General features: G+C 32.8%; 1 protein-coding gene across 1 annotated transcript in view; it reads right to left on the bottom strand.

Annotated features, from left to right (window-relative positions):
• LOC114338892 (scavenger receptor class B member 1-like) overlaps positions 1-9057 on the bottom strand; it is a 110765-nt gene extending 101708 nt beyond the window's left edge. The window contains exon 1 of the mRNA XM_028289522.2: positions 8899-9057. Coding sequence (XP_028145323.2) covers positions 8899-8929 — 31 coding nt within the window. The 5' untranslated portion in view covers positions 8930-9057. The remainder of the gene's footprint in view (positions 1-8898) is intronic.
• Between the last annotated feature and the right edge of the window lie 3057 nt (positions 9058-12114).

Here is a 12114-nt window from a genome sequence, read left to right as displayed (position 1 = left end):
TTTGTATATTTTTAGTTACTTCAACTATATTTCGTATAAATTAATAACACAATCTTACATCATAACATGATTTAGTTGAATATATTTATATTTGAGGATCTAATGATAAGGAGTAATAATTGTCATTCGCTATAGCAGGGGAGCGAAGTATGCTAAATGTGCAGTCACTCGAGGGCTTTGGGGACCTATTGGGTTGTGAAGAGTAGGTCCTAAAACCAAAAAAAGTGTAAGTAAAGTTTTCCATTTTAGTGGGGACTTTCCATTTTTAATTTAATTTTTCATTTCCAACCATGGTTTTTTTTAGATTAAAGCGCCATCTATCCATAATTTGAAAAAATGTTTCGAATAAAAGTTGCTTATTTTTACGTAAAGAATCCAAATCTGGAATAAAAATTTGGGGCTCCTATTTAAGATTTTAAGTAACTTCACACCCCACCTCGGTGGTGGGTCGTGTTTGGTACCATTCGATAGATTTTTCAAAAATATTGATTAAGTGTATTTTACAGTTTTTCGATCTAATGTTTATTTTGCGAAATATCACGGGATTTGTATTTAAAATTTTGAATTTACCCCTCACCCCTCTTCGTGGGAGATCATGTTTGTTATCATTCTATAGATTTTTGAAAAATATTGAACATGTATTTTTTAGTTTTTCGATCTTACGTTCATTTCTCGAATTATTCGCTTCTTTTGTGAAACTTTTTAACTCGCCCATTTCCTTACACCCCGCTCAAATCGTCAGATTTTTGAAATGTACACTGTTTTGCATGTCCTTAACTTACCTTATCTTAATCTGATAATTTCGAATATTTTTAAGGATAGATTTTTTTTTCGGGCCCCCCTTAACAAACTCCCCTGTGTTAAGAGCTAATATATGGTAGAGGTACATCTACAGGGCACCAGGTTTCTCCCCATATGATAATCTAACGCGCTCGAGTAACTGCAAAAATCCCCGCTTGGGCTCCCCTACCACTAATTTCAATGTGTCAAACAGTCGATTTACCAAATTGGCAATATCTTTAATACATTTACTTTTGATTGAGACTGGCTGAATGGCTATAGTCCAAGCCAAAACAATCTGGGAGGTCGTGTATTTTTACGGTGATTTTAGCACGGATTCTATGAATTTATTTTGATATATAGTGCCTGTTTGATAACGAAAATATCTGTCATAAGAAATCATAAAATATGAAAGTAGATGAAAAAACCCTACAACTTATATGTCAAATATTTATATCTCCGTGCCTTACATCCATAATGGCCTGCATAGTGGTTAGAATACCTGGATCCTGGGTTTCACCCAGGCGAGTAGGGTTCGATTCCTGGCGTCGGAAATCCTTTTTGTTTTTAAAATTAACATTACGATTTGAAAAAGAATTGTTTATCTACTCTATCTCATATTATGTATAAGTTTTTAGTTTGTGAAAACTGTCATTATAGATAGCAGTGCGTGAAGGAATTCAAGTGTGCGTGAAGTAAAAATGTATTTTAAATGGGATTTACTTTTTCGCACTGTTTTTTGGTATACTTTCATATAATCAAAAATCCTTAACTTTCGCGTTGTCATGGTGATGCCATGTGAGCAATAAATTACAACAAAAGTTTTGACAGTTTTGTGGTTTGAAAGAAGTTAGAATTTTTAAATGTCAAAGTTCTAAAAATTGCAGGATATGAAATGATTTCCAGTGACGAAGAGTTACAACTTTTTATTTGTTTATCGTACATAAAATATTGTATGAAACTGCGCGTGAAGTACTTTTTGTGAACTTACGCGATGTATAGCACTCGCTTCGTTGTCGCTCGTGCTCTAAACATCGCGTGCGTTCGCAAAAAGCATACTTCATGAACTGTTTCATAAATAACTATTTTATAATACCACGTTTTTTTATTTATACGACACAATATAAAAAGTAGCTCAGGAATAAAAGCTCAGGACAAAAAAGTAGCTCAGAAAAATAGACGTCACATATCATGCATGCTACAACTATCGGTTACTTTTCGAGTACTTCTCTCTCCCTATTTTAAAACCCAGGAGCGGAATGTAAAATATGCCGCAGAAAAGTGGAGACGGTTTCAGAAGTTTCAGATGAGGTTATCCGGTCAAACTAAACTTAAGATCTTGCAAAAAACATTACAAAATAAACTGAACGACAAATTCCAGAATGAAAAGAACTAGACCAAAATCACATAAGGACATTATTAAATTGATCCAAAATTATTGATTGATTTTATTGATCAAAAAATCATGTTAAAAGAGAATATTTTTTTTAAATAAAAGTTAATAGAGTAAATGAAAAATAAAATATTAAGGGGATGGGTACGAACTTTCGGCTTCAATGGTATTTCAATGGGATTCATTTTTTTCTAATCGTGAGAAAACTAATGAGTAGTTTTGAAAAATTTAAACGCAGAATGAAATATTACGGTATTTCCGAGGGCCGAAAGTCCCTGAAAACTTCTAAAATGTTTATTTGAATAAGTTACAGGGGTGAACAACTAAGAGAATTTAGTGCAATTTTTAATTTCAAATATCTCATTCAACAGAAACATTTGATTCATTCTAAGGGACTTTCGGCCCTCGGTAATAAAGTAATCTTTCATTCTGCGTTTAAATTTTTCAAAAATACTTATTAGTTTTCTCAGGATTCGAAAAAAAATAATTCCATTTATAATACATTGAAAATTTTGACAGGCGTCAAAATTTTGCATTTTGTTCCTTTCCCCTTAAAGCCATTGGTAAATAATTAGCAAATATTTTACGGCTATCCCTACTTTTCCTCTCTTTACACGGCAAATTACGTGTAGTAAAATTCTCACTGGTATGGATATGTATACTTTATTTGACAATGTCATCGTTAACTTTAAAGATGGCTTTTGAATGTTCTTGGATAACTGTTACTTGTATAATTAATTCCCTTAATTATTAATTCAGTTAATTAATATGATCATTTTTTCACTAACTATGTATTCAGTGATTGTAATAATTTATCTACTGTACAACAAAAACTAATAATCAATCGAGAAAAGAGGAAAAGTGATAAAGTGATTTTTTATTAATATATTGTTACTATGAAATGCTTACAATTTTTAACATCTTTAGCAACATGATACTTGGATCACTGAATATATCCTGCTGTATTCTCTGCTTGGATCTTCCATAAATAATAAACAATAAATAACTTTTTATTAAGTTCACGTCTTAAATCGATTATTTATCAAATACACTATCAATATAAATTTAATCAGCAACTCAAAATATTCCCGATGCCTGATCAAATATTTAAAATTGTCACTGTCTGACTGACAATATGCTGAGAATATTCTATTCGACTGAGTGCGTTTTATGACAAAGATAGATTTCGAAAATATTACCACCGACGTTGTGTTAATTTTTTTCGAAACCTGAAAAAACCAATAAATATTTTTGAAAAATTTAAACGAAGAATAAAATACTAAATTATTACCGAGGGCCGAAAGTCCATTAGAATAAAAAATAAAAACTTTATTTTTACTTTTCTCTTCTTTTTCCTAACTTTTTTTTTTTAAACAAAAAAAAACTTTTTCGTAACTTATTTAAAAAAAACATTATAGAAGTTTTCGGGGATTTTCGGCCCTCGCTCATAAAGTAATCTTTCATCCTGCGTTTAAATTTTTCAAAAATACTTACCAGTTTTCTCAGGATTCGAAAAAAATGAATCCCATTTGAATAGCATTGGAGCAGAAACTACGTACCCATCCCCTTAAAAGAGAAAAATGGAGAATAAATCATTAACAGAGTTTCCATATTCCCGAAAAAAGCAATATGTCATTTAAAATATCATAGGTACTTTTAGTCAAAATATACTTTAATTTATTTTAGTCTTATCTAATCTGAAAAAAAAACGGCATATTAAATTTAAAGTAAAACCGTTAATTATGTATATACCGTAACATTATTCTGTTGAAACGTATTAAAATAGTGTTTATGGTAATATTTTTATTACAACAATAATGAACTGAGATAAGTTACTTTTTTCGTTATTCTGATTTTATTGAACTAGACATTGAATGATTTATAGATTTCTACACCACATGTTTGCATAATTTCTAACGATTTTTCATAAGTTTTTGCGGTATTTGGTCTACAAATATTCTTGTTTGTGCGATATTGAGTTGACTGTGTGTAGTGTGTGTAGTACTCAATAGTAGTTTTGACAAATAAAATTAAGGTTATTATATCTTTAAGCACTTACGAATAATTATTTGTTAAATGTCGCTTATTAATTGTTGTTCTACATATCGTTATTCTAGAAGTGCGACATTGAATATGTTTGTCGCAGTTACAGACAAATTATATCAGAAAGAAAAGTAATTTCATGCCATGGTCTATAACTTCAAAAACGTACATACCATTAAAGAATATAAAATAAATAAATAAATAAAAAGAAGGAGAATTATAATTTTTATTTCGGTTATACATGAAAGCAACAAAATTAACAAGAATAGAATGAACATTTTGTTATACATGTTCGCTAAAAATACGACCAGAAGAAATACAACACCTACTGAATAAATATATTACCAGAGAACGGCAGTTCTCGCCAGTGGCGCACACCTACACCCCCTACACGCGACACTATATATACACGAAATTTTCGATTTTCTAAATCTGACTGAATTGAAAATTGGGCCAACTTCCATCTTAAAGTTCAGAAAAAGACTCACCCATTCATATGTCAACCATCCTTTTTGGTCCAAGGGTGTGGATTTTACGGCCCTTCCTATTTAGGGTGTGTTTTTCGTTCTTGTCCCCAAAACTCCCAAAAACTTAACTCCGACCTTTACGGCGTCTAATAGAAGCGATCATTACCTTTCCAACGCATGTCTAATTTTGAAAATCGGTTATACCGTTCAAAAGTTACCGAGCTTAGAAATATGAGCTAATTTTTATTTAAAAAAGGGAAAATGTTTGTGGATATGTATGTATGTATGTACGTGTGTGGAAAAGTTAAACCGATCTGAATTTTTTTCTGTGTTTGAAGAGGGGGTGAGGGTCGATTCAGAACTGGTGTAGTTTGTGAGTTTTGACTAACCATAAGCCAGCTATAGGACTTGGTAAGTACAAAACAGCATAATTTTGGCGGTATATATATATTCGGTTCAAGAAGAGACAGGAGAACAGCGGAATGGGACGTTTCGATGCCGCCGGTTCATCGCCGGCCGTTTCGATGCCGCCGGTTCATCGCCAGTCCATTTAATCGCCGTCATATCTCGCATTTCCTAGAATTCCTAATTAATACTAAAAATAACTAATAATTGTAACTGTCGAAAATTCGGAAATATATCAGATAGCGATTAATTGACTGGCGATGAATCGGCCGGCATCGGCATCGAACTGGCGGCATCGAAACGGCGGCGATGAAACGTCCTAGACCCGGAGAACAGTAGATACACCAAATCAATAGCGTTGAGTTAAGGTTTCAAATGGTGTCTAAGCTGTCAGTATCAGACATACACAAGGCTCAGTATAGCCGAAAAACTGAAAAAATAAACTTTAAAATTTTGGTTTTTTGACAATTACTCAAAATTTCAACCTACGAATTACGCCAATAACTGAGCGTTTGTAGAAGGACTCTAGACAAATCTAACGGTGTATACCTTATATCCGGGAAAATTCGAATTGTTAAGTTATAGGCTTCATAGTTATGATCAAATCTATTTCTTATGGGAAAAACGGTTTTTCAAGCTCAATAGTTCCTGTAATAGCTTCAGTTATCATACTTGACCTTAGATGCATAAGATACTACTTGTCAATACGTTTCAAACTCATGTTTAGTGAACAAAATCGGTTAAGCCGTTTAGAAGGTATTAAGCTACAAAAGTATAATCCAATTAACGATTATTCCCTAAATGGTTTATGTAGTTGTAGTGGTTACGACGCTAATTTGATCTGGCAACGGGCAATCCGAGTTCATTTACCGGCCATCCTAATATTTTCTTCAATCTATTTCGAATAGAAAAAAAATCTAGTGTACATTTGATGGACACTAGATCATTTGGGAGATAATGCAACAAAGGCGACCATTTATAAAGCTTAACGTGTAATCGAGAAACATTGCATTCGATTTTATACATTTAACTTATAAATAACTTTGAAAAACTCCTGATACAAGAATAAAATACCACTAAATGCCTTAAAAGTGAGTGACGCATATAATATTCCAGCTACAAAAGATCTGGGCCTCGATTTTTGACCCTTCGCTTCGTTATCGAACGTATTCGCTTCGTATCTGTTTAGTGTGCGTAGCGAATAAGTTCGATAACGAAGCGAAGGGTCAAAAATCGAGGCCCTGATATGAATATTACGTGGCGTGAAAATGTATTTTCATTTTGATGCAAAACAAAATTTTAGTTTTATTTTAAATAATTTTTTCATAATATTTGCTAAATTTGAAGTAAACGCGCCACAAAAGAGTTTCAAAATTCAAACTGTATCAAATTTACTCTTTTGTGGCGCGTCTTACTTCAAATTTAGCAAATATTATGAAAAAATCTTTTAAAATAAAACTAGAATTTTGTTTTGCATCAAAATGAAAATACATTTTCGCGCCACGTAATATTCATATCAGATCTTATTTAGCTAGAATATTGTATGCGCCACTCATTTTTACGGCGTTTAGCGGTTTTTTATACTTGTTCTAAAACACAGGCAATTTATATTTTATACTAAAAGTATTTTGTATTAAAAGTATTATTCCTTGGTCGAACTATTTCAAAAAAAAATATTACCTCCCTCATGAGACATTTTTAATTCAGTCATTCATGTCTAATCGGAAAATTTTTTTATTTCGGAAAATTTTTTTATTTCGGAAAATTTTCAGGAGGGGGGGTGTTTCGTAAATATAGAGGTTTCTAAACTTTGGTGCGTCCAACAACTGGAATACTCTTAAAAAAATTTCGGACTATATTACCAGTAAATTGTAAGTATTTTTGTCAAAGAATCCTGCCAAAAATGATTATTTATGATTCCACAGATCGCCGTCCCTAGAGAGGGGCGCATGCTTCATAAAGAGTCATAAAATTTAAACCCTCACAGCCGATTTTTGCAAGATTGTTTGATAAAAATATTTACAATTAACTGGTAATTACAATGTCCGACTAGTACAATTGTCCGACAAATTTTTAAGGTAGGTACTCCAGTTGTCGGATGCACTAAAGTTTAGAAACATCTATATTTACGAAACTGAAATATCCACCCCTCCCGGAAACTGAAAAAATAATCTCATAAGGGAGGTAAAAATTGGTTTTTAATGGTGGGCCAAGACCTATATGTCCAAAAATCCAAAAATATAGAACTTGTGCCATTTAAAAACCCATGTGATATTTAAGTTATTGTTTAACTTACTCATATTTTTACATTTTGATAATTTTACGATTTAGAAACTGAATTTAAAAGCTGAGAATAACGGTTAAACATGGGGGAATACCAATAGGAAAATGCTTAGAATTCAATAAAAAAGAAGGATTGAGTATTGTAGAACGTAAATAAAGAAGGAGACAATTTCAAACGTGAGCCCTAAATAGTACAAACAATTGGGCAGAGAAGAGTTTTAATAAAAATAATTTTTAAATAATTTTTTTTGCTCAAGATAACATGTTCTAAATATAAATTGAAGAAACACTTAGGTGGCTGACTCTTTGGTACTCAGATTAATCTTGAAAATAGTATAACAGGAATAAGTATAAACATTTTGCGAATAAAAGAAGAAATGACTATATTAACTCCCATGATGGAGAAGGTATCTTTACCATAAGATACATAACGTTTTAGCAGTTCTGCGAAAAATGCAACCAGAATAGAAAAAACACCGACAATCTCTTATGTACAGTGGGTGATCATATTATTAGAGCCACCTAGTAAAATTCAATGTTTTAGAGGAAGGGTATATAATTGAGCTGTATCATATATTAATGGATTTGTTTCCATTTGGCTGTCTTGTTACAATTTATGAAAGTGCAATAAATAGTCTGACAATAGTGGCAACACGCATAATATGTGGCAATGCGTGACTTAGATGCCATTGTTTGTCAGTGCTGCCCAGCCTAGCTTGCAACTCGTGTGCCTATTATTTTGTCTTCTTGGTGTTTAGAGTTATAATAAACTTTGTGAGTTTCCATTGCTCTCTAATGATATTCTGACAGGTCTATACTATTTTTTGCGAATTTAGTAAAAATTTCGCGTTCGTTACACTAGTGGTACCAGAACATCATGGGAAATCCAAAGACATCTCACCAAGGAAAATAGGAGAAATAAAAACTTCAATATGCAATACTAATCACTAAAACAGAAACATCGCATCCATTTCTAAAGTTTCAAAGGCAACGTGGACCGTATAAAGTAAAAACTTACATACCATTATTAAAAAAAAAGTAAAATTTTCTGAGGTGGCTCTAATAATATGTTCACCACTGTATTGCAATTTCGGTATCGATAAGTAAAAAGGTTTTAAGTTAAAAAATATCGATTTCGACTAAGTTTTTTAGTTGGTACATTAAAAAAATCGACAAAAAGTAACAGAAATCGACTGATTCCCATCTCTATTTTAATACTTAAAAAAATGCCTTAAAAAGTGTTGAAATTCGATCCCTTTTCATAGCTTTTTATTGATTTTTTAAGTTAGTAAAATGCTTAGACAGTATTGATATTTTTTTACTTAAGACCTTTTTACTTATCAGTACAGATTTGTACAATACAAAAATATATTTTTGTAATCATGGAATTATGAATAAAATAGGGAAAGTCATAAACCGGCACCATAAAAATCATCAGTGAATGAATCAAAGATGAAGGAAAATTTTTATAAATTTTTTTTAAAGTTTGCCCTCAAAGCCTTTTTAAAATGTCCAAATTGTACTTACTTTTATTGAAAGTGTACTTAATCTCCCTCATCTTGAACTATCCACGCACTGTAGTCCAAAAAGCTAAAAGCCGCTAAGTCACTGACACTTATTTTGAACAAAATTATTTCCTCACGCGAGCACAATATCCGCTTTTTTGAGAAATAGATGCATTCGAAGCTTTTCAATGGTTTTAAACCACGCGCGAAGATAAGAAGAAGGCGCTAGTGGGGGAAACCCGATATCAGCGTCACTCAGTAAGATGCTTAGTATGTGACAATATTGTTTCTAATGCGCTGTTTATCGTAATAGACGATTGGCGTGGGAAATTAGGTATACGAGGGAAACACCAACAGTTAGAAGAAAATATTGTCTAAAATAAATTCTATTGAGTTATATTTTTTTTTTCTACGAGCGTGCAAAAATGTCTCCTTTCACGCACGCATTTTAGGTTAGAAAGTTTTACTTTTCCGCACGCGTGTTACTTTTCCGCACGCGTTTTACTTTTCCGCACGCGTTTTACTGTTCCGCACGCGTGTTAATTTAGATATGTTAATATGGCCTTAAAGTAATTATTATAATACATGCAATAAACTAATATTTAGATATTATTAACTAATTTATTTCAAATATATCTTATTGTGTTCATGTTTTAATGAAATTAACGCGAGAATTCGATGAAATAAAATAATTTTGACATAATATTCGAAAGTCAAATCAGTAGACAATAACAGTGGTTTTGAATCGTCCTCATGGAAACCAAGATCGTCGTCATGCTAACCAATTATGCTGAAACTTTGGTTTTGACAACCTTGTCAAAGAATTAATTTGTGTATGTATTTTCACTAGTAATACCACTAGAGGTCAAATTATTTCCGGAAATTTTTTTGAGATCATGAATATTTTGAAAATTTCCCGAGTCGCAGACGAGGGAAATTTTCTAAAAATATTCATGATCAAAAAAAAATTTCCGGATATTAATTTGACTTCGCGTGGTATTCGGTAAGAAAATTCCACACCAAATTTGCATTTGAAAATCCAAAGCTGCATGAACAGATTAATAGCGCGCCATAGCTTTGTCAGCAATTATTTAGGCTTTCAAATTCGTAATTTCTACTCATTGTAGTTGCATGGGAATACCATTTCAAGATAGAAAATAGTATATTCTTCAATTTTACATAGGTTTTGAGTAACTACAAGTGATAGAAAATGAATCAAAATTAATTATGTAAACAAATAAAAACCAGTCTGTCAAAAATGTTCTGTTATTGTAAACGTCAAAAAATTTCCACTATAATTCGCTGTTGGGTACCCCACGAGCAAAAAATTTCCGATAAAATACATCCGTTGCCATGGTGATCTGTCAAAATAACGTGTTTTGATTGGTTCAAAATTACAGGTGTGGAATTTTTATATTAATTAAATTAATTGATTAAGATTTGGTCATTTTTTAAAGACTCGTAGAGAAAATATTGTTCCTAACGCTTGCAGAAAGTCTCTTTTTCGCACTCGACTGCTTGCCGAACTCCCGCTTCGCGTCGTTCCACAAACTGCAGTCGCGTGCGGAAAAGTATGACTTTCTGCACTTGTTAGGAAAATAACTATTTTATTTAAAATTATTTTGCAATCTATTAAATATCAACAACAAACAAAAGTAGTGAGATTGACTAAAAAATTGTTTGCAATAGTAGAGTTAGCGATCGAGTTTTTAGCCAAACTAGTCTACTTTACTCCACTATAATCGACCAATTACGTTTTCATTTGTAGAACTGCAGGGATAGTTAGTATTTGTCAGGATTACTCGATCAGTAACTCTACTAATGAAAATAAAGCTTTCAGACAAGAAGGATTTTACACATTTGGTAAAATCAAAGTACAATAATTATTAAAAAGTTATATAGAAATTAACTAGTACCTATCTAATTAGTTTACAAGTTTACTCTAAATGGTAATTCCTGTGGATCGAATCCCTTTAACCTACATTGTTCTTAGAATTTATCTAGGGGGTTAAGGTTTTCATGGTCTTCCAGCTTGGGAATGTATGTAACGTACCTCCTGTGACATATCTATTTTAACGTAACCATGAATAATTCTGTTGTTGGGGTACCACGGTGCATTGGTGATAGTTGGATGATAGGAGGTGATAGGAGGATTTTTGATTGGAAGCGTTGAATGCTTTCGATGTTAGAGTGACTGGCTGTTTCCCATGGTTCCAACCAATATGTCCAGATGGACGTAATTAATGCATTATAGAGCAGCAACTTGTTATCCAGAGATAATCTTGATGAACGACCCATTAACCAATGTTCTGAATTAGACACCTAGTTGCTTTCTCTTGGTCCAAATATGTTTGCTCCTTGTGAGATTTCTGTCCAAATGAATAGCAAGGCATTTTATCTCGTTGGCTAATGATTATTGAAAGTTACAGGAGGACAGGCTCCTCTTCGTGTTGTAAAAGTAACATGAATATATTTTCCTTCGTTGACTTTAAGTTTCTATTCTAAATACCAATATTGTAATCTGTTTAGATTTGCTTGAAGGAGATGCCAGGCATAAAGAGGGTCAGCACGTGAAGCCAAGATTTCTGTATCGTCGGCAATGTTCCTAGCATCATTTCTTCTGTAGGTCTTCTCTCCACTAGTGGTTCCTGAAGAGCTGTAGGTATATCTGCGGTAAACAAGAGATACAAGGTAGGTCCCAATACGCTACTCTGTGGTGCGGCAGCTTTGATTGGATATAATTTGGAATGCATTCGAAGCTTTTTAGAGGTTTTAAACCACGCGACAAGATAAGAACAATGAGCTAGTGGAGGCAACCCGATATCAGCGTCACTCAGTAAGATACTTAGTGTATGTGACAATATTGTTTCTTACGCGCTGTTTATCGTAATATTAATAGACGATTGGCGTGGGAAATTAGCTATACGAGGGAAATACCAACAGTTAGAAGGAAATATTGTCTAAAATAAATCCTACTGAGTTATATTTTTTTATTTAAAATCATTTTGCAATCTATTAAGTCTCAACAACAAACAAAAGTAGTGAGATTGACTAAAAAATTGTTTGCATTAGTAGAGTTAGCGGTCGAGTACACCAGTATGCTTTTTAGCCGAACTAGTCTACTTGTTAGAGTAGCCATTTTACTCTACGTACTTTAAGGTACGATTCCGAAAGTGGCTGCAGACTGCAGCGACAGTGTCGTCTGCGGTCAGACCAATTCCGAGCAGAACTACACTGC

The sequence above is a fragment of the Diabrotica virgifera genome, chromosome 1 (assembly GCF_917563875.1).
Source record: "Diabrotica virgifera virgifera chromosome 1, PGI_DIABVI_V3a".
Lineage (NCBI taxonomy): Eukaryota > Metazoa > Arthropoda > Insecta > Coleoptera > Chrysomelidae > Diabrotica > Diabrotica virgifera.
Note: the sequence above shows the minus strand (reverse complement) of the source record. Positions and strands in the feature narration are given on the sequence as shown.